Consider the following 22,460-nt stretch of genomic DNA (forward strand, 5'->3'; position numbering starts at 1 on the left):
TCCTGTGTTCGCAGTTATCTCGAAGCCCTGAGGCGGCTAAAGCAATTGGCCGCACTCAATTCTTTCTCCACCCTCCCTCTGGAGGCCTGGGTCGGGCGGTACCCAGCCAGTTCGCCCCCGCCCCTTCTGGTCCGACGTCTCTCGTCTCTCGTGGCCTGCCGCTGGAGAGACCAGGTGCTAGCTCTGAGGGGGGGCCACGGGAGCTGGAGTCAAAGGAGGGCTGAGCTCTGGGATTGGCCTCCTCTGGGGCCATTTTCTTGTCCTTGTTCCCCCTCAAGGGCGACCTACCCCCAGTGCCCTAATTCTGACCAGCTTGTGGGAACCTGTCCAGTCTGGATCCTAGTGGTGCCTTTGAGCCTGAACCCACTCCCAGCCCTGATATAGGGATATGAATTAAAAAGAGAGTGTTTTCCCTAATCCCACCTTACTAAATGCTCACTGTTATCATCATATACATAGATTTCTATCATACTATGTATTTATAACAACAACAACAACAACAACAACAAAAACCCTGTACTGGGCATTCCATAATATAACTTTTTTTTTCCTCTGTAAAATGCCTTGAACAATTTTTTCCTGGTAGTTTATTTAGATAATTTCCTCTTCCTTCCTTCCACAGATAGTATTCCATTCTATGATTGTACCATGATTTATGTAATGTGTTTCAAACTGGAGTATATTTGGATAGTTTTAGTTATAATAATGCTGGGATGAACTAACTTCTTTGTACATTCATCTTTGTTCCTTGTGTTCATTCAAGTATCCTTTGGACATCTACTCTGCCAGACACTGTTTTGCTCCTGGGGACACAGCAGTCAACAAAGCAGACAAAAATTCCTTCACAGAGGCTCTCCTAGCAGGTGGAGACCATGAATACAAAAATAAGTACATAAAATATATTGTTTGTTAGGTGGTGGTAAGTGCTACGGAGAAAAATAAAAACAGGAAGAGGGATAGGGAGTTCTTGGTTCTCTCCACTCTCAGAAATCCCTAAGGTTATATAGTTGGGAACAATGATTAGAAAGACTCCCATGTGAAGGTGACATCTTAGCAAAATCCTGAAGGAGATGATGAATGGATCCATGTAGCGACTTCTGGGTAGTGAGTGCCAGGCAGAGCAAACATGCAGGTGTGAGACTAGAATATTCTAACAGGGAAGACGTTTTGACTGGAGCTGAATGACCAAGGGAGACAAGGTCAGACCATGAGATCAGAGACATAACAGGACTCAAAGGACATAGAGTCTTGAAGACCAATGTAGAACTTAGGCTTTTACTTTAAATGAAATGGGAACCATTATTTGATTATTACTTGAAGGCAAATTCCTAAAAGTGGAATTGCCCCAACTTCCAAAGCAGACCTCCAAAATGTGACTGGTTCCTCAGCTATCAGCCCAAATCTTATCTGAATGCCAACCCCAACCCTATTCTACCTTTGTCCCATAACATAATAGGCATTATTGTTGCCTACCCAAGCATTCACTCCTTCTGCCTTTCTATGAGCACCCCAATTTTGATTGGATAATCTTTCATCCTTATACTTTAGTGCAGTAAAGCACCAAACATGAAACCCATACTCTGCTTGCCAGTGACTGGTTTAGACACAGACATGAAAGGCCGTCCTGGCCAATAATGAGAGGAAGATCATTGGGGCACTTCTAGGAAAGACTGTCTTATTTTCAAAAGTGACACCTGAAGAGTTCTCTTTTCTTCTGCCAGATGATGTCCCTTTTGGATGTAAGTTATGGAACTGTGGCAGTTCTGCTGGAGCCACGGAGAGAAACATCTGGCAGACCAAGCCAAAACAGTGAAAATGGCCAAAGAGAGAGATGGGGATAAATGGGGTCTTTGATGAGGTCTCTAAGCTAGTGAATTAACCAACTATGGTGCTTCTTCATCTTGTGACTTCTTCAGGTTTCCTATCTGATTTGGAGTTTTTGGTTCCTACAGCCAAAATCTTCCTTAATAAAACCTCAATGTTAAATTCAAATCTGATCCTAAACCATGAATCCAAACCCAATTCTAACTTGAATCTGTACCTTGAAGCCACAGTAATCAACAAACCCAGTCCTGCCTCCAATCCTAGTTCTCTTTCCAGCCCTCCTTCCACATTGCCTTTCAGATCCAACCCTTCATACGTATTGAGCACCATCTATATACACAGGCTGGGCTAGATGCTGAGGATACTATGGTGCACAAACCTGGACAGAGTTCCTTCTCTCAAGGAGCTGACAGTCTAGTGTAAAATAAAGATGCATAATTCATAAATAAATGTAAAATTACAAGTCCAATGTGTGCTCTGAAGGAAAGCACTTCCTGGAGACCTTGACCCAGGAAGTGGCAATGAGCTAAGAGTTGAAAGAACGGTAAATTTTAACAAGAATAAAATGGGAAGGGATTGGAGAGTATATCATTTAGATGAAACTGTATGTGCAAAGGCTCTGAGATGGAAAGGAGTCATGGATGGAACTCAGAGACAGGGAGTTGGCTGGAACCAGATGGTAAAGAACATTGTATGTCATGGTGAGTTTGACTTTATTCTGTAGACAATGGTGAACCACTTGGAATTCAGTCACAGAGTGACATAACAAGATTTGTGTTTGCAAAATGTCACTCTACCTGCTATATGGAGGATGGATTTTAAGGGGATGTAGACACATAAGGAGACTATTGCTATAATCCAGATGAGATATGATGGTGACTTGGATAAGGCCATTTAGGAGGTGAAGATGGAAATAAGAGAATAGATTCAACATGTGCTCAGAGAAGAAAATCAATAGGCGTTAGGCATGGATTAAATGGATGTTGTGGTGTGAGAGACAGTTGTTAAGACTTCAAGTCTCCTGCTTGATGGATGATGGTGCCATTGAGAAGGCCTGATCAGATATGATCAAGTGCTCATGAGAAGGTGAGAAAGACCTCAGTCACTGGCTTCAAGCACAATTCTTACTGACACAGTTCACAACACCAATTTTTTAAAAATCTTTTTTAATGTTTATTTATTTTTGAGAGACAGAGACAGAATGCGAGTGCGTTAGGGGCAGAGAGACAGGGAGACACAGAATTCAAAGCAGGCTCCAGGCCCTCAGCTGTCAGCACAGAGCCTGATGCGGGGCTTGAACCCATGAACCGAGATCATGACCTGAGCTGAAGTCAGACACTCAACCGACTGAGCCACCCAGGCACCCCTTGCAACACCAATCTTGACACAAACCCGAGTCTTAACCTGAAACCTCAGTTCATACCCAAACCTAACCCTCAATTCTGCTTTATCCTTGTCCAATTCTAACTTACTTGACCAAGTCCCTGACTCCAAATGTTAGCTTGAGCTATGGCTTACACCTCAATCAGCCATAAACCTTGACCCAAACCCTGAATCCCTAACCATAAACCAAACTCAACCTTGACCAAAACTGAATGTCACCATAGCCTCAGTCCCAAGCCTGACCCATGCACAACTATAGTGCCCATCCCTGTAATATTCCAGAAGGCCCACACTGACATATTCTCCATGAACTCACCCCCAAATCACACTAATCTTAACACTCTGGGTCCACTTCCAGCCCTATTCTCCTCTTCAACCCAATTTCTATCTGAAATTCCATATTAATTTCCATGCCCAACTCCTTTCCCCACCCCCGCCTTCATTTTCCCAATTCCACACACCACCTTGACTCTTTGTTTCATACAACTTCTAAAATAAAGTCTACCAACTAACACCATACTAATATTGATCCTATACTGACTAAATTCAAGCTAAGTCCCCAAACTTTCTAAGACACTTACTCTCATCAAATCCAAAATGAGACCCCAGAACTCAGACTCCTGATGTCACCAATTCCACAGGAGGACCCTGGCCTTGAGGGATGTCAGCCTTCCTGACTTGGGCTCCCAAATCAAGAAGGAGTAGACCCCAGGCCACTTAACCTCATAGCCCTGTGAGTCAGTAATCTATCTTTCTCTCCTGGCTTCTTAAGGAGGGAAATTTTAGTAAGACTTCCAATTTGTCATCTAGTGCCCAAATCTTTATCCCTGGATTCTCTCTTCAGCTCCCTGCCTCATCAGCATTCTGTCAGAAAGAAGAAAGGAGCCCCATTCCTCTGGAGCCCTGTTATTCATTCATACATCCCCTGAACTTCTCCTCTGTTGTGCTCTGAATGTCTGTCTTTCTGTGTTTAATTATTTAATCTGATGTTGTTGCTAAACACCTAAACATGAGCAGAAGGAACAAACCTGATGTTCATACCCAGCCCACACCAGGGAACATAGGAGGTACTTAAGTAAATACTAGTATACTAGTTTGCAAACCACTGTCATCCACAGATTTACCAACTGTAGACTGTCTTTCCTTAACCCCTGAGCCATTCAGCCATGTGGTGTGAGAGAAAGAACTTGGCCTCACAAGTCAGACCAACCCAGGTGTGAATCCTAATTGCCAGTCCTGTGATTTCAGGTAAGTGACTTCAATTTTTCTGAGCCTCACTTTGCCTTTCTTTAAAGTGGGGGAGAGGTCACCTGGGTGGCTCAGTTGGTTAAGCGTCCGACTTCGGCTCAGGTCATGATCTCGAGGTCTGTGAGTTCGAGCCCCGCATCGGGCTCTGTGCTGACAGCTCAGAGCCTGGAGCCTGCTTCGGATTCTGTGTCTTCCTCTCTCTCTGACTCTCCCCCGTTCATGCTCTGTCTCTCTCTGTCTCAAAAATAAATAAACGTTTAAAAAAATAAAATAAATAAAGTGGGGGAGAGAAAAATTTACTTCTCAAGGCAAACGGGAGGATTAAATAAAATTATTAAAAGAAAATGGACATACACACAGCATATGCTGAGTTAATATTAGCTTCCTTACCCCATCAATCCAGAATGAAGAAGCTTTCATTTCTTGTGTACCTGCAGTGTGACGTGCCCGGCACTTCTCAGAACTCATTTTTATTTCTCACATGGGTCCAAGTTAGGACTGTCTTCCCCTAAGGAGTCAGAAGAAGCAGAATTCAAATGCTGAGGATTGCCCATAGCATTATGATTGTACAAACCCACACTCTGAGAAGAAAATTTTCCTGGGATACTGTCACACACCCTGGAAGTTTTATTTGGCTCCAAATGGACTCAGGACCCTATGAGCCTATTAAGGATGCATAACCCCACGCTGGTGAGACCTCCAAGTCCCAGCCCTCCTGTGCCCTGTGGGTTTAGCACCAGCACCCGCTCTCAAGTCCCACACAGATACCCAGCCTCATATCTCCCTTGCCCTCAAACCTGTGTCCTGAACCTTTGCGTGATGATTCATCCTCCAGCTCATGATCATGCCTGAGAACAGGCACCTGGTTATCCTGCCAGCTGTGCCTTGCCCTGAGGGATCCTGGACACTGTGACCCTGGAACCTCCTGACTCAGCCTCTTGGGTTCCGAAGGCCTATTGTTTCTGAGTTCCTGGATTCTCTTCCCTCTTCTTTCAAGAACAGCTCCCCACTTCTTTTGGGAAGCTGCTCTTTTATTTCAGATAGTTCTGGTGAAAGTTTCAATCATAGTTCTCCAAACCTTACCATCTGCCCACCCAACCACTGTGATTGATGCATGACCCAGGCCAAGCCGACAAAAGCATTGTTTCCTCCCTGGCAACAATGATTGATCCAAAGGGGTGGGCTCAGTTCAAGCTGAGTTCTTCAGTCAATCAGAGTTCTTCCCTGGGAGTAATATGAAGATGCCAGGAGAATGGAGATCTTTGTTTCTACTGTGTTTGCTTAATTGGGTGTGTCGTAGCTGCTAGGTTCCCTTCCTCTGAAAAAGTCTGTCTACAGGGGCTAGAATGAGACCCAAAGGAGAAGGAAAGAGACAAGCAGAGTTGAAAAACAGCTTACACATTAAAAAAAAAAAAACAGAAGCAGAGAAAAGTAGGCAGAGTGTCAGAGAGAAAGTGTCAAAGAGAGAGAGTGTGTGAGTGTGTGAGAGAGAGCTAATTGGCTTAAGTCACTATTTCAAGTACTTGAGACTCTGGTACCCATGTCACATCCTCTGACATCATGAACCATCCCCACAGCCTTCTTAGCCACCTAAATCAATCAATCTCTTCTTGTACATAAGCCATTTTGAACTCATTTTGGACTCTGACGTTGCTATCCAAAAGCTCCCTGACTAAGTGGCTCCTTCCAGCTTTTGTCCATGCCTAGTGCTCTGATTTCCTCCCAGACCCCTGAATTTTGGTTGACCCCTCCCAGATTCCTGAATTTTGGTTGACCTTGGACAAGTCTCTTCCCCTCACTGACCTCAGTCATGCCCCTATTTAATACTATAAATCAATCTTCAAGTATTCTCTGGTTTATATTCCATTGGGGACATTTAAGTATCACCTGAGTATTGGATGATATTAAGGAATTATTACTAACTCTGTAAGCGGTGATAACATAAGGTTTTTATGTTTTAAAAGAGTCTATATTTTAGAGCTGGAGTTGGCAAACTTTTCCAATAAAGGACCAAATAGTGTATATTTTAGGCTTTCTAGACCATGAGGCAAAATTGAGGATATTATGTAGGTATCCACATAACAAGAAAGAAAATAAATTTCCATGCATTTTTAAATTTTTAACTAGGCTGCACGGTGGAACCCAATGAGGGACTTGGACTCATGACCCTGAGATTAAGACCTGAGCTGAGATTAAGAGTCAGACGCTTAACCAACTGAGCCAGCCAGGCCCCCCCACCAACATTTTTAACTGATGAAATTCAAAATAATCATTTGTTACCAGTTTTTGTCATACAGGTCTATTAATCAGCAAAATGGAATTCTTTTGGAGGGATAACATCTTGCTTAATTAGGGTTCAAAATTAATGCTCCCTGGCATCAAATCAAGTAGTAAAAGCTATTTATACCTCCTGAGATTTGGCCCATGAACTGTAGCTTGTCATACTGTTTTAAATACAAATGAACATATTTGAGAACAAAATGATAGCCAATGTTTGTTTCAAAATATTCCCACATTAGAGAAGTGTGTAGTAGAGGTGAAAGAACTGGTTTTGATTCAGCTGGTGTACAAGGATTTCTACACCACTTTATATATGCTTGAAATTATTCATAATAAAAATTCTAAAACAATTCTTTAGGCCGAGATGACCCTTGAGTCTCACCTCCAGAAATGCATCCCCAGCTCCAGGAGTTTACCATCAGGCATGAAAGACTTCCTCAGGATTTCTGGTATTCGGGGACTTTCACGGAGGACAGAGATTGATGTGTGCCATGCAAGACATCCAGCACACCCACACTCCTTGCAGAGAATTGCTCCACCCACAGCCCACGTCCCAGACGACTCGTAGCCCCTGATTCCACATAGCCACTGATTGGATGGGACTGGTCACCTGACCAGAATGCAGTCAAACCATTGGCCATTCAATAACCTATCATGTGGCTGAAGGAGAAAAATTGACCTGGACCAATGGGATTCTCTCGTATTGGTATATAATGTGGGAAATCCCCGGGAAGCAAAGCAGTTGGTGGCAGGTATAGGTGAAGTTCAGCGGTTATGAAGTAAGGAGAGAGACTGGATAAGCGCACCAGGGAGCCAGCACCATGAAAATGCAGAAGCATGTAGAGAAAGGCATCAGAGAGTCAAATAAATGAGTTAGAGGTTGGTAGCAAGAAAGGAATGAAACATACATGGAGATGAGATAGAGTGGAGCTAGTCCCCCCCCCCCCCCGTGGCAATTTATTTCTATTCTTACAATAACTACCCACTCCACACACATCTTTCTCAAGACGACTTACATTTAGCCTCTGCTTTGATGAAAACTCCCTCCAAATCTCTTTTCCTCCATACTTCAGTTTGGGCACCTTCAGTGAAGTGACTCATTTCCTCATACCACAGCAGAAAAGCTCTAAGCTGTGAGAAAGATTTCTGTTTCTCCTAAGGGGGAAAAATAATCTGTCTCCCAGACTTCTGGGGGCTGTCCGTGTTCTATTTCTTCACCTGGGTGGTAGCTCCATAGGTGCATATTTAAGGTGTTTGTGTATTTCCTGCACTTTACATATCTTATAATTTTTTTAAATTTTTTAAATGTTTGTTTTTGAGAGAGGGAGAAAGTGCGAGCAGGGGAGGGGCAGAGAGAGAGACACACAGAATCTCAAGCAGGCTCCAGGCTTGAGCTGTCAGCACAGAGCCCGCCATGGGGCTTGAATTCAACAAACTGTGAGATCATGACCTGAGTGAAAGCCGGAAACTTAACTGACTGAGCCACCCAGGCACCCCTCTTATAATTTTTAAAATGGGGAAGGGGAACTCTCCCTGCAAAACTTAGAAACACTTTAGCTGCTTGGAACAACTAAACAGAAATTCTTCTAGGGATGCTCAGTCAGTTAAGCATCCAATTCTTGATTTCGGCTCATGCCACGATCTCATGGTTTGTGAGTTCAAGCCCCACGTCACTGACAAGGTGGAGCCTGCTTGGGATTCTCTCTCTCTCTCTGCCCCTCCTCCACTTGTACAAGCTCTCTCTCTCAAAATAAATTAATTAATTTAAAAAAAGAAATTCTTTCAAATCTGTCTTTTGCAGGCCAACCCATCGGATATTTGGAAATCCTTGTGTATCTTCTCCCCTGAATTTAACCTCCCATTCCTCCAAGCCCTTCCAGAAATAAAGGGGGTCACTCCAGGCAATGGTGGTAGCCAGAGTGGCCATGGGGTGGGGAGTGGTCCTGATCTCTGTAGACCACCCATCAAATGTCCCAGCAAGGCGCAGACCCCCGTCTTTCCATCCCTCCCAGCAAGGAGGAAGCACAGACAGGCAAGGAGCAAGGCTGAGTTGTGAGTTTATTGAAGCGGGTCCAGAGCTTGTCCTAGCATCAACCCCTGCTGCCTATGGTCTTCTTGATCCAGTCCAAGTAGCGGCAAATGTTGGTGTAGATACCAGGTCTCTCGGGCCGCCCGCAGGGGTCTGATCCCCAGGATGTGATGCCTTGGAGAACACCATCACACACCAGCGGGCCCCCGGAATCTCCCTGGAAGGGGAGAGTAAGAGAATACTTTCACCTAAGATCCCCCGCTGCATCCCACATTTAGTACTAGTTCTGTAGCTGATTTGTTCCTCTAACCAATAGAGATAAGAGCATTGTATCCTGGGACCAATGGTGACAGAGAAAGGTGGGGCTTCATGTACTGGGACACACACTGGGTGTGCAAGGGCAACGGGGGACATCCTGACCAAGGAGGGAAGAGAATGATGTCTCAAACGTCCAAGTCAGAAAGAAGACAGTGAGGATTACATGGAGGGGACTGAGCTGATGTCTTGGTTCCTGCCAGTGGCGAACAGATCTTTGAATCCGGTTACCAAAGAGAGGGAAGGAGCAGAGTTCTTGTGGTCACACACACACACACACACACACACACACACAAACGTGCAAGGGGCAATGTGGGTCTTTTGGGAAGAGATCTTTGTCTCTATGGAACTGGAACCATCCTGAGAGATTAGATTTCCTGGGAGGACACTGATGGAAATGATTTCATTCCTGGCCAATGGGAAAGAAAGCATGGAAGCATTGTCTTCAGGGACCAATCATTAGCAAAGGGGGTGGGACTTCCATGAGGGAGACAAAGCTGGGGGAGCCCTGAAGACTGAAACTGCAGCCAAATAAGAATGACTGTTACAGCTATGGCACATCCCAAGATTTGTCATCTTGGGGATGGGGAGCTCATTGAGGGAGGGTTAAAGTCAATGGCACCATTCTCTGACCAGTTGGCAAGAGAGTATTGCTTCCCAAGGAACAAATCATAGGAGAAGGCCACCGTGCTAGGAAACCCAATCAGGTCCCAAAGAAAGGTGGCTGGCTACCTGGTCAGCGATAGAGTCAGCACAAATTCCTGCGGAAGGGAGCAGGGAGCTTGCTCACCCTCTAGCTTCAGACTCTTTCTGGACATCTTCTCTTGCTCCCTTTATCCCTTCCTCTGTCTGCACCCTATCCTGAAGACAAGAGTTCCCAAGAAAATGATAGCGACAATTTAGCGTTCCTGATCCCTGTGCAGTGTGACCTGCAGGGAGAGTGTGGCCTTCTCTGAACCTGCTTCCTGCTCTAGAGATGGAGTATAACCTCTCTGGGTGCTAACTCTTTGAGTTTCCCCTGATGCCAGCCCCAAGCCTCCATGGGCATTGAAGGCCAAGGGAAGAAGGGGGTTTCAGAAGTCACTCACCTGGCATGAGTCGGCCCCATTGCTGTCTCCTGCACAAATCATACCATCTGTGACTTCCTCAGGGTAGACATCTTTACACTTCTTCAGGGGAAAGATTTCTACTTCTGCGCAGTTGAGGGTGTCAGGAAAATTCTCTGAGGGGGCAGAGGTTGTAAGTTCCCAGAGAGAGTAACCATTTCCCTCAGTCCCTAGGTGAATCTAACCTCCCTTCTGTACATGCATGGCTGCACAGGAGGGTTTTCTGACACCTTTTGCAGGGCACATCACGTCTCACCACATTAAACAAAGCTATGGCTCCTGCAGTTTCCTTTCCAACATCTAGAGAAAGGCTGTGGACCTTACCTTCTGTTTCTTGCCCAGAGTCCTGCCATTTTCTTTCTTTCTTTCTTCCTCTCTTTCTTCCTTCTTCCTTCCCTCCCTCCCTCCCTCCCTCTCTCCTTCCTTCCTTCCTTCCTTCCTTCCTTCCTTCCTTCCTTCCTTCTTGCTTTTTTGCTTTCTTTCGTACTTTCTAGGCTTTACCACCCAGTGTGGAGCCCAATGTGGGGCTTGAACTCACAACCCTGAGATCAAGACCTGAGCTGAGACTCAGACTTGGATACTTATAACCAACTGAGTCACCCAGGTGCCCCATCCCAAAGTCATTCGCAAATTAAGGATCAGGTGACTGAAAGACATGGAGGTGCCCCCTTGTGACACCTATGACCCTGTCTCTCCAATCTTCCCATCCCCAGACCACCCCAATTCAGCTAAATCCTACCTCTCCCAAAAGTCACTTCATTTTAGAAGCCTTCCCTGACCATTCTAATGAAGACACCACCCCTCTATCTCTCCCTATCCTCTTAACTCTCCATGATACTTCATTATATCACTTAACTCTACCTAATAATTCATTTTATATGTATTTTTGTTTATTGTCTATTTCCCCCACCTAGCATGCAAATCCATAGGATAGGGACTTCACACAATACAGCAGCTGGGACTACCAGATGCTTACAAACAAATTGAATTAATGACTAAAAGTGGAATTAACCATGTAATTACACCACGGGGAATATGGTCAATAATATTGTTACAACTTTGTATAGTGACAGATGGTACCTAGACTTATTATTATATATATATATATATATATATTATATATATATATAATATATATATTATTATATATACATAATATATATATAATGTATATTATATATAATATATATATATTATATATATAATATATATATTTTTTGTGTACACAAAACTAATAGAATATTGCAGGGCACCTGGGTGGCTCAGTCAGTTGAGTGTCCAACTCTTGATTTCAGCTCAGGTCATGATCCCAGGGTCGTGGGATTGAGCCCTGCACGAGGCTCCTCACTGAGCATGGAGCCTGCTTGAGACTCTCTCTCTCTCCCCACCCCCACCCCTCTTCCTAGCTTGCACTCTCTCTTTCTAAAATAAAATTTAAAAAATTAAAAATAAATAATAGAATATTGTGTGCCAATTATACTTCAACTTAAAAAAGAAAGAAAATGGAATTAATCTTTCTTATTAACCTTTGAGCAATAGACTTGAAGGGAAAAAACTTCTATCTGGCACCTCCATTCTCCAGAAGCTGTATACTCACAATCTCATTGATTGTAAGACATCTGAACTCACAATCGCTTTTTAAAAGAGGGATACATTCATTCATCCATAATTGAGTCATCCATGCATTCATTCAACAAATATTTATTGAGTACCTACTGTATACCAAGAACCATCCTGAGCACTAGGAATGCACCATGAAGAAAAGAGATTTAACCTGAACCCTTATGGAGCTTAAAAATCTATTGGTCAGGGGCACCTGGGTGCATCAGTCAGTTAAGTGTCCAACTCCTGGTTTCTGCTCAGGTTATGATCTGACGTTTCATGGGTTTGAGCCCCGCATCAGGCTCCGCTGACAGTGCTGAGTGTGCTTGGGATATTTTCTCTCTCTGTCCCTTCCCTACTCATTCTCTTTCCCTCTCCCTCCCTCTCCCTCCCCCCCCTCAAAAATAAAATAAATAAACTTCAAAAAAATCTATTGGTCAATTATCCCTATTTTGCAGATGAGGAAAGTGAGGCCGAGAGATGGAAAGGGACTTGCCCAGAAAAAAGGGCAGAGCATGGTGTGAACTGACCTGACTGATTCATGAGCCAGTGGGTTTCCACAGTGTCCCTTGTCTCCTTAGAAGTAAGAGCCAGACAGGCAGGGACCTGAGTCCTGGCTTTGCTGCTTCTTGGTGAATCACACGCCTCTGTGAGCTGAGCCTCAATTCTTTCACTGTGATGTAGGGTGAGGAGCTGCCTGGACTCTGAAGTCCCAAAGGGAGGGCTTCAATGGAAGTCCAGACTTTTTGGGTCCAGAGTGAGGAATGAGCTGGAAACTAGACTATGCGTCTTGGGGGAGGAAGGGCCTGGACTCCTGGGTGTAAAGACAAAGAGTTTCTGGTGCCAGGAATCGTGGGTTCAGGAGGGAGAAGATCGTAGGAGCCTGTTTTCTTGGGCCACTGAGGAGCCCATCTACCCCAAGCCTGTTAAGAAGATTATATAAGACCCTGTGCTATGAAAGTTCTCATAACATGGCACTCTCCACCATAAAGGAGGCATACATTCTTTCATCCACTCATGCATCCATTCATTTTTTGGGAACCTGCTCTAACAGTCTGCTATTTTGCTTTCTTTCTCCCACCACTCCTGTTAATATTCTGATCTTTGGGGTTTCCAACATGGGCCACCTGTGAGTCTCAAACTCACAATCACTGTCCCTTCTCTATCTCCTTCTGGAGCCAGAGCTTTGCCAATGGCTTGGGGTCCAGTGGGCCAGCCAGCTTCTCCTCTGCCTCCTACTACCTCGGGGGCTGGTGACGGTGCCCCAGCCCGAGATGGTGCACTTCTGGCCAGCTTGAGGGCAGTGATCCGCCAGGTTGATGGGCTTCACTTGGGGCCCCAGGGATGCCTGACCACGTAGTCGGATGAGCATGAGATCATGGCTGTGGTCCTCGCTGCTGCTGTTGTAGCAGGGGTGTGGGATGGACTGAGCCACAGCCATTTCTTGCTCTGAACTGTCCTTTTTCTTCAGGCTGTGTTCCCCCAGGCGTACCGTGTACTTCCTGTAATGGTGGAGAGTAGTCTGGGACCCAGGCAGGAGTATGAGCCCCTGGCCCCTCCTCCCTCAGCCCTCCTCTTTCAGAAGCTCAACCTCCAGCTCTCTTCTTTGCCCCTCCCCTCAGGCCCCAGCCCACCTCTGCCCCAGGCAAAAACTCACTGTTTTTTACAGTGGGCTGCTGTGAGGACCCAGTTGTCATCGATGAGGACGCCCCCGCATAGCAGCCGGACACCCTGGAACAAGGCTGTCTGCCAAGGCTGTGAATGGGCCTCACACTCCTGGCCACCCAGCACCTTGGACTCCTGTGCCCTCAAGTGTCCTGCAGCAGGAGGGAGAGGGTTGGATCACCACCCCCTGCGGCAGTGGAAGGGCCAAGAAAGCCACTATGGGTTCAAACAGACACACGGCAAGTCGTCTGCCTGCCACCTCACATGTCCACACACCCTCACACGCGAGGTCCCTGGCTTGCCACACAGATGCACACGTACACTCATTGAAGCCCATGAGTCACACGAAGTCACACACCCAAGCATGCTTCCACATGCATTCACACGCCCGTATACTCCCGTGCGTATCTGCGCCCCTCAGCAGGCAGCCCTGCAGGCTTGGTGTGCTCATGCAATAGGCAGCAGGACCTGACGCACTCCTGCCTGCTGCCATGTGTGTGTGCCCCCATCCGCCCTCGGGAAAGCCTGAAGAAGCTCCCACATGTGATCGTGTGTTTCACATCCCCCACCCCCATGCCATCACAAGCACCCACCGTGGCATTCCCGAGGTTCCCGCCAGGCCCCCCTCACCTGTCCAGGCTTCCAGCACCAATAGCAAAAACGTCCAGATCCAGACTGCAGCGGCTGGGGGATGTCCCATGGTGGGATCTGGGAGAGCGAGAAGGCAGGGCTGAGACCTGAGGAGGGGGGAGAGCTAAATCCTAGGAGGATCTTGAAATAAGGGAGCAGCGCATCCGAAGCCATTTTTGTGGGTCCTGCAGGAGGAAAGGGCTGGGGATCCAGATTTCTTAGGTTGAGGAAGAAGGCGGCAGACCCCAGATTTCTGAATCTGAGGAGGGGAGGTGGGGGCTGGATTCCTACATTCCAAGGAATGGAAGAATTAGGGTCCTGGACTCCAGGATCTGAAGGAAGAGGAAACTGGGAGTTGAGATTCCTAAGTCTTGGGGCGGGGGGGGGGGGGGTGGAGAAGGGGGCCAGGGGCCAGATTCCTAACTCTTGAAGGAGGAAGGGGTAGTCCTGGGGGAGGAGGGGCTCCGGCCTGATGCCTGTGTCTGAGTACTTTGGCCTCTCACCTTACAGAATCCAAGGGGCGGGGTCACCGACTGATTCAGACCCAGAGGAAGAGGCCCCGGTACTTCAGCTCCGTCTGCCGAGTACTAGATTCTGGAGGCTTTTAACTGGGAATCCCCGCCTCCTGCTCCGCCTCCTCCCCCTCTGGAGCCTGCAGAGCACCAGGGAACTGGAACTCTGTGTTTGAGTGAGAAGGAACTGAGGGGCTGAAAGAGAAATCTTGAAGGAGGAGGAGCTGGGATCTGGAACTCCTCGGGCTTGGGAGAGAAGGACCTCAGTGCTGTGACTCCTGGGTCTGAATCAGAAAGGGCTGGGGACGCGGACTACTGGCTCCGAGGCGGGGGGGGGGGGGAGGCCGGAGACCTGGACTCTGGGTTCAGGGGAGGTAGGGGCTGGGCGTCTGAACTCCTGGGTCTGAGGAAGGAGGGGTCTTGAGGCCCGGACTCTGGGTCTGGAAGTGGGGGCTGGGATTCTGGACTCTGGGTCTGAGGGAGGAGGGACTAGCGTTCTGGACTCCTGGGTCTGACGGTTGGGAGGAGCTGGGGACCCAAACTTTTGGGTCTGAGAGGGGAGGGGGAATAATATAGGCGTGAATTTTTGGTCTGAGGGAGCAGGGGGTTGGGGGCTGAATTCTTCAGTCTTTTTAGAAGGAGTGACTTGGAGCCTGGGTTCTTGCGGGAGCAGGGGGCTGCTGTCACTACCTCGGAATGAAAGGAAGGTGAGTCCTCTTGGTCTCGACTTCTGAGGGCGGATCTGGCCCCGCCCCCTGCCCCCTGAGAGATCCGGGATGTGGGAAGGCAGGTTTGGGAGGCACCGTGACCTGGTTTCCCCTTCCCCTGGGGGAGACGGGACCGGCCCAAGCAGAACCCAGCGGCCTTGCTGCAATAGGGCTGATGGAGACAGACTTTAGGCAGGACCTGCTAGGGGCTTAGGGGGAATTGCTGTACGGTGGCCGTTCCCTGTCTGCCCACCGCCGCCCACCCGTTGCCCTTCCTTCATCCCACGGAGCAGGCGGACGGAAGGCGCGGCTACGTGCGTTTATTGTAAAATCTTCCATTGGTTCTCAGGCTGGGACCCCGCCAGGATTCAAACGCCCAGGGGCGGGGCCATGAGGGGCGGAGCCCGACAGCGCTTCAGTCCCTAGTGGGGGAAGCTGCCGCGCCCCTGACGTCACGGGGGTGGGATCTCTCACGGAGGAGGCGGGGTTACAAGGGGGTGGGGTCCAGAGGGGGAAGCCTCATTGGGCAAAGCTCCGAGGGGAGGAGCTATCTGGTGGAGGAGCTTCCCGAACGGAGCCCTAGGCGAAGCTGTTCCATGGGGGCGGTGCCAGCTCTCGGTGACATCATAGAAGGCGGGGCTACAGGGCGGAGGTGTCTCCCTGTCCTTTTCGACGCGGTCGGCCAACAGGGGGCGGAGCCTGAATATGCAAAGTGCGTCTCCGCGCTGCCGAGGCCAGAGTCTGGCAATTCCCGGCTCCCCTGCGCCCACCCTTCTCTCTTGGTCCTGAGGCGCGAGAGCTCAGTTGTCCTCCATGGTCTTTCGGATCCAGTCCACGTAGTGGCATACGCTGGTGTACACGGCGGGGCGACGGGGTCTGGAGCAGGGCTCGGCACCCCCAGACACCACACCTGCCAGGGACCCTTCGCAAACCAAAGGGCCTCCAGAGTCACCCTGTGCGCGGCAGAAGAGCAATGAAACTGTTAAGCGGGTGTATTCATGATATTATCTTTCTCCCAGGAAGCCCTCCTCTCCTGACACCTTGTTGTCCAGGCGGCCAGTCCCTCCTCCCTCAGACCCAGGAGTAAAAGCTCATACCCCTCACCTCAACTCTGCACCCAGCCTTCTGGGATCCTAGTCCCCTCTTCCCTCAGGACTTAAAGTCTGTTCTTTAAGACTAGTCTCCTCTTTCTTTAGATCCTGGAGTCTGGGCCCACAGTCCCCTTTAAATCCAGGAATCTTGGTCTTGGCCCCATCTTCTCCCAGGACCCAAGTGTCCCAGATCCCCACTTGCTTTCACCCAGGAAGTCTGGGACCCAACTCCCTAAGTCCCTAGGGCCCAGGAATCTGGCAAGATACCCATTCCCCGCCTCCCCAGAGTGGGACTCACCTGGCAGGAACCCCGGCCCCCCTCCCAAAGGCCGGCACAGAGCATACTGTCAGAGATGTGGCCCGGATATGCCCGATGGCAGAGTTTGTGCTCCAGGATGCTGATGTTAGCACACTGTAGCGTGAGTGGGTACTGCACTGTTGGCAAAAGAGGTCAACCCATAGAGGATCAGCAGTTGTGCTCATCACACTCAGAAGCCCCTCCATCCAGACCCTTCCCTAAGGAGGACCCATAGAACCACAGCATAAGACTCTCAAAGATAGAAACAAGACACAGTGACAAAAAGAAATCATAGCGTGAAAGAGAAACATGTTTGAGGAGAGGGAGAGAGCCAGAGAAACAGAGTCAGAGAGTCAAGAACCAAGAAGAGATACATGATACACAGAAAAGCAGAGACCATACCAGGAGATAGACCTCTTAAGGGGAAAGAGATTCTCAGGAAGCAATGAAGAAAGAGAGGGAAAGAGGCCCAGAAATGCCAAGGACAGTGAGATAAAGGGAGGAGATATTTATGGTCATTGGAAGAGACAAAGACTTAAAAGATACTAGATACAGACAGGGAGACACAGCATGTATAATATAGATACACATGTAGATACACATATACCCATGTGTATGGATATTGACAGGCAAATATAAGTGGGTGGAGGGGTATGGATGGCATTGCTGGGCTTGACAAGCAAATAGAAGTGGGTGGAGGGGACTGTGCAGCCACAGCAGCCACTGGGGGGCACTGTAGTGAACCAGAGAACCCACATCCGGTCTGAAGCGGGCAGCCTCCACCGATTCTGCCCAATGGCCGCTATTTGGGGAATGTGGCTCCAACGTTGCCAGTTCTTTGAATTTTTCCAGCAAACGCAGAAATTTGGCTCTTGCGTAAAATCTCCCAGGGCTTTAGTTGTTGGCAGCAACAAATTCAGACTGTTTTTTCAAGGCACTCTGAAAACTGATGCGAGGAAGCTAAATATGGCTAATGGGTTGCTGATCGGTGACTCTGAGAGAGTCACTCTGTACACCTCATTTCCATTCCAAGATGCATGTATTTTCACATTTAAACATCTCCAACATCCAGGAAGGGTCTTCCAGCAAATGGTGTCATACAAGGATTAATGGGACCTTTTTTCCCCCCCTGTTCTTAGTGGTTGTAAAATAATGATCAATTTATAGCATCTTAAAATTTTTCCCTATCAGATGAAAAGGCAGAGACAGACAAACGGAGGGGATTCAGACCGTCAGCGTGAGACACAAGGGATTGAGTTGTGAGCAACACTGTACCCTTAGGACTGGACACGGCTCCCCAGCCTGAGATGAGGCACTGGGTGCCTGGGGAGACGCAGGTCTGGCTGAGGTTGAGGGGCTGCACAGCAGGGCCCAGATGTGCCTTCCTGGGCAGACGGATCAGCATGATGTCATCATTATGGTCATGGGCTCTGAGGTCCTTGTTGAACCCAGGGTGGGGGAAGAAGTCCGTGACCCGGAACAGTTGCTCTGGACCCTCCCATCTCCAGAGGTGGTGCTCCCCAAGGCGGACCCACAGATACCTGTTGGGACAGGCCTCAGAGGTCAAGCTGGGTGTCCACCAAGCTTGGGTGCTCCACAAGCCACACACTGTCCCTGGGCCCCCATCATCTCTGTACGACCCAGAGTGCTGTGTGATTTTAGGCAAGGTATACACCCTCTCTGGGCCCCAGCTCCTCACTCCATCCTTTCATCTGCCTCTCCCCCCAAAACTCACACCCCTCCCAAGTCCCGTACCAAGTGAGTCGCCTTCCTTCCTGCCCCACCTGGAGCCTTAAAGGTGACCTGGGTCCCTTGGAAGTGTGTAGGCACATGGAGGCTACACCTACCATACAACAACAGCCCCACCTCCTGCCCCCACAGGTCTGGTGGCTTTTGCGGGGAGTGGCTCTGTGTGTGTGTTGGTGTGTGTGTGTATGCATGGAAGGGGATGGGAAATGGAAAATCCCCAAGTTAGGGGTCATCCATGAACTCAGGGTTTTCCTGTAGCTGTATCCCTTACCCTCAATGTGTGTCTTCCTGAGGCCTACCCTCAAGCTCTCTCACTGCAAGCCCAGTCCACGTCCCAGGACAGCTGGGGACTATCTGGGAGTATATGTGTCCATTCCTCAGCCTCTGACCTCTGACCTTAGGGAACAGGCTTCTGATTGAGAATTCAGGATTTAAGGAGTATGAGGTGTTAGTTCTATCTTTGACTCTCTGTCACCTTGTTGCCTTGGTTCCATATCTGGGAAATCAATCCCCCCCAACTCGTCCTCATGCCTAAATCTTTTCTACCTCCATATCTCTGCTTCTCTCCTTGGTCTTTGGGACTGAAATCTGAGCATTGTTCTCCTAGCCTGAAGCACAGACCTGAGCTGAAAGAGACCCTATCGTGGAGCAATGACTGATGGGAAATTCCCACACAACATTCTGTACCAACCCCATGTGCTTCATTCCTGGAGGGAAGAATATTGGAACAAGGTGAATGACTCCTTTCCAGAGATAATATAGAAAAGATTACTGAATCATTTAGATTCTCATACTCTGGGCATTAGAATGCCCAGAATCTAAATTCTAGAATTCTAAGATTCTAACATGTTAGGAATTCACAATTCTAGAATTCTATGTTCTAGAATGTTATGAATTCAATGTTCTAACATTCTAGATTTCTCTGGATCAAAAAGTCTGAGGGGGGGGGGCGCCTGGGTGGCGCAGTCGGTTAAGCGTCCGACTTCAGCCAGGTCACGATCTCGCGGTCCGTGAGTTCGAGCCCCGCGTCAGGCTCTGGGCTGATGTCTCAGAGCCTGGAGCCTGTTTCCGATTCTGTGTCTCCCTCTCTCTCTGCCCCTCCCCCGTTCATGCTCTGTCTCTCTCTGTCCCAAAAATAAATAAACGTTGAAAAAAAAATTAAAAAAAAAAAAGTCTGAGGGGGGTGTTAAACTACCTGAGTGAAATCAGGAACTGAAAGAGCCTAGAATTCTAGTATCCTGGGACTATAAGATGAATTTCATCACTCTAGAATTCTATAAATCAATGGTTTTTGAAATTCAGGAAGCTAGGGTTCAAATAGTTTGAGGCTCTAGAATTCTCTGAATTAAAACCGGGGGGATTTTAAGAATCTGGAATGATAGCATTCTGGGATGTTTAATTCACCAGATTCTAGACAGTCATGAATAGAAGTTTCTAGAATTCTATTGATGCAAGATTCTAGGATTCTGCAAGTCTTAGTATTCTAGTATACTCTGAATACAATATTCTAGGACCATGAACTTCTATATTCAATGAACCTACCTAGAAACTGAATCTAAGATTCTAGAGTTGTGCTATCCTATACAAGTATTGAGCACTTGAAATGTGGCTCATCTGAACTGAGAGGTGCTGTATGTGTAAAACATACATCTGACTTCAAAGGCGTAGTATTAAAAAAAAAAGACTAAACAGTCATTCATAAACATTTAAAAGTGGATTGCAAATTGAAATAATATTTTGAGTGTTTCAAAGCAAATCTATTATTAACATTAATGTTAATCATTTCTTTTTCACTCTTGTAATACATGTACTAGAAAATGTAAACTTACCAGTGTGGCTGGAGTGATTATATCCTCTGGGGGTAGAGCCGGACTCCCAAGTTTCTACCACTCTCTGAATCTCTGATTCTACAATTCACTGAATTTCATGGATCTGAGATTTCAGGAGCTCAAGAGTCTGGATTTTTCTGGGTCAGAGTCTAGGCTTCTAAGAGTTTCAAATTTTAGACTCCAATAATTAGATTACTTGGGACTCTAGAATTTGGAGAGTCAATTCTAACAGTTGAGCTTTTGGGAAAAGAAATGAAGGCTAAATCCTTCCTGCCCACAGCTCCCTCCCTCCCTCCGAAGGCCCCTTGACCCCACCCCCACCCTTTCCTTATCCTCTCCCCCCTCCTACCCCCCCCCCCCCCCCCCCCCCCGTCGACACATAGTGGTGCCCGGGTCACTCACCGCTTGCGGCAGTGGGCAGCTGTGAGCAGCCAGCGGTCACTGATGAGGGAAGCCCCACAGAAGAGGCGGGTGAGGAAGAAGAGCCCGGCCTGCCAGGGCTGTGAGTTGGGGCGGCATTCCTCAGCCCCGATTGCTCGGGTATCTGCCCCGCCGTGCCCTGGGGTGGGGTGGAGGCAGAGGGGTAAATGACAATCACGGTGGGAGGGCTGGGGGAGACCTGGGAGATACCTAGCAGGAAGGGGAAGGGCAAGCGTGGGGGGGGGGTGGAGAGCGGGGGAGGGGTTGAGGGGTCTCTCAGGGGGCCGTGGGCACAGGCAGCAGGATGGACAGCAGGAGCCTCACCTGTCAGGAGAGAAAGCAGAGCACAGACGAGTCCCAGCCTCATGACCTCGGGGTGCCTGGGTCTTGAGCATGCTTTGGGGCGCTGGGTGCTTCTTTAAGGTAAGCCATGCCATCTCCTTCCTCCTCTCTGGGGCCGCCCTTGTGATTAATCTGGGTTGAGAAATGTCCCAGGAGGAGGGGGAAGCCCTGGAGCCTTGACTGGGGGCCTTGGGAATGGAGGTGATGCGGGAGACCCCCCCCCCCCCCGCAGGGCTTGGTGGAATGAGGGAGGGGCCCTGGGATCTCCAGAGAGGGGAACCCTCATTCCCATGATCTGGGGATGTGGGACCTGGATACAGGATATCCTGTGATCTGGAGGAGGAAGAGGGATAGGAAGATGATTCCTAAGGCTGGGTCCTGAGGTGGAAGCAAATTTATCTTGAATGAAACTTGTGGTGAGCTGTGACCAGTGTCCTGGGCAGGAGGGCGCCCTTCCAGAAAGCAGGCTGAGGCTGGGAGAAAGAACAGAGACTCGGTAGGAAGGAGGCAGGCAGGATGGGGCAAGGCAGGGAAAGAGAGAGAAAGAATTAGAGAGAAGGACAGAGATAGAAGGATCAGGGGTGAGAGAAGGAGAGAAAGGAAGATACAGACTGAGCAAAGCAGCGACCACAAGGAGCCACATACATGTGCATGCCCTACCCTGAGCATCCAGGCCCCTTCCCGCAAGAACAAAGCTCTCTCCTAGAAGGTTGAGGAAATATGGTCCCAACTGGATTAACCCACTCTTGTCATAAACTATCCCATCCCCTTCATATCGCTACCCACCAAGGACCCACATGCCCAACATACCTGGAACTTAAGTGCTTTCCTTTTCTCTTAATACCACCAGATCTTGGCCAAGTCCTGAGAACATTGCCCGTTTTTTTTTTTTTTTTTAAATCTCTTCTCCTCCATTGCCCTTCCCATCCGCCCATCCTACCTGCCTCGATCCCATCCCTCCTCCTCATCAGGTGGACAGCCCCTGCAGGGCCAAGCCCAGATGTGACTCATCTGTGTGTCCCCAGCATCACCCTTTCAGGGCTGTGCTCTTCTTGGGAGGCCTCAGGAGATGTTAATTAAAGGAGTGAATGTCTTTCTCTATATTCTTTTCCTGGTAAACTCCTACTCATCCTTCAAGACTCAGCCTAAATGCCCCCTCCTCCAGGAAGTCTTCTGTGATTTCTCAAGGAAGAGTACATCTTTTCCTCCCCTGGGCACTCACAGACTCCTCCACTTTCTGTTGCTGTAAGCCTGATTATCACTCTGGGGCTGGGCTCCTCTTGAATGTGTACTTGATACAATGCTTTAGAGCATGGACTCAGGGGTGCCTGGGTGGCTCAGTTGGTTAAACATCCGACTTGAGCTCAGGTCATGATCTCATGGTGCAAGGGCTCGAGCCCCACATCGGGCTTTGTGCTGACAGCTCAGAG

At 48.4% G+C, this 22,460-nt stretch overlaps 2 protein-coding genes across 4 annotated transcripts; both read right to left on the minus strand.

Moving 5' to 3' along the window:
- Positions 1 to 8,747: 8,747 nt before the first annotated feature.
- On the minus strand, positions 8,748 to 15,487 carry KLK8 (kallikrein related peptidase 8). 3 transcript variants are annotated; one of them, XM_053211001.1, is made up of 6 exons: positions 15,285 to 15,487; positions 14,083 to 14,160; positions 13,445 to 13,604; positions 13,030 to 13,289; positions 10,168 to 10,301; positions 8,748 to 8,981 (listed from the first exon to the last, which is right to left on the minus strand). In XM_053211001.1, exons 2-6 carry the CDS (start codon positions 14,150 to 14,152, stop codon positions 8,826 to 8,828), a joined length of 780 nt encoding a protein of 259 aa, XP_053066976.1. In that variant the 5' UTR covers positions 14,153 to 14,160; positions 15,285 to 15,487; the 3' UTR covers positions 8,748 to 8,825. The 3 variants fall into 3 exon arrangements, with proteins under 3 accessions (XP_053066976.1, XP_014943650.1, XP_026892987.1); XM_015088164.3 differs by lacking the exon at positions 15,285 to 15,487 and adding an exon at positions 14,586 to 14,799 and having other exon boundaries at positions 8,756 to 8,981; positions 14,083 to 14,189; XM_027037186.2 differs by lacking the exon at positions 15,285 to 15,487 and adding an exon at positions 14,586 to 14,785 and having other exon boundaries at positions 8,756 to 8,981.
- KLK9 (kallikrein related peptidase 9) lies at positions 15,487 to 22,353 on the minus strand. The gene is made up of 5 exons (XM_027037191.2): positions 21,013 to 22,353; positions 20,671 to 20,827; positions 17,966 to 18,231; positions 16,691 to 16,827; positions 15,487 to 16,254 (listed from the first exon to the last, which is right to left on the minus strand). Exons 1-5 carry the CDS (start codon positions 21,053 to 21,055, stop codon positions 16,102 to 16,104), a joined length of 756 nt encoding a protein of 251 aa, XP_026892992.2. The 5' UTR covers positions 21,056 to 22,353; the 3' UTR covers positions 15,487 to 16,101.
- Between the last annotated feature and the right edge of the window lie 107 nt (positions 22,354 to 22,460).

This window comes from Acinonyx jubatus, chromosome E2 (assembly GCF_027475565.1).
Source record: "Acinonyx jubatus isolate Ajub_Pintada_27869175 chromosome E2, VMU_Ajub_asm_v1.0, whole genome shotgun sequence".
Classification (NCBI taxonomy): Eukaryota; Metazoa; Chordata; class Mammalia; order Carnivora; family Felidae; genus Acinonyx; species Acinonyx jubatus.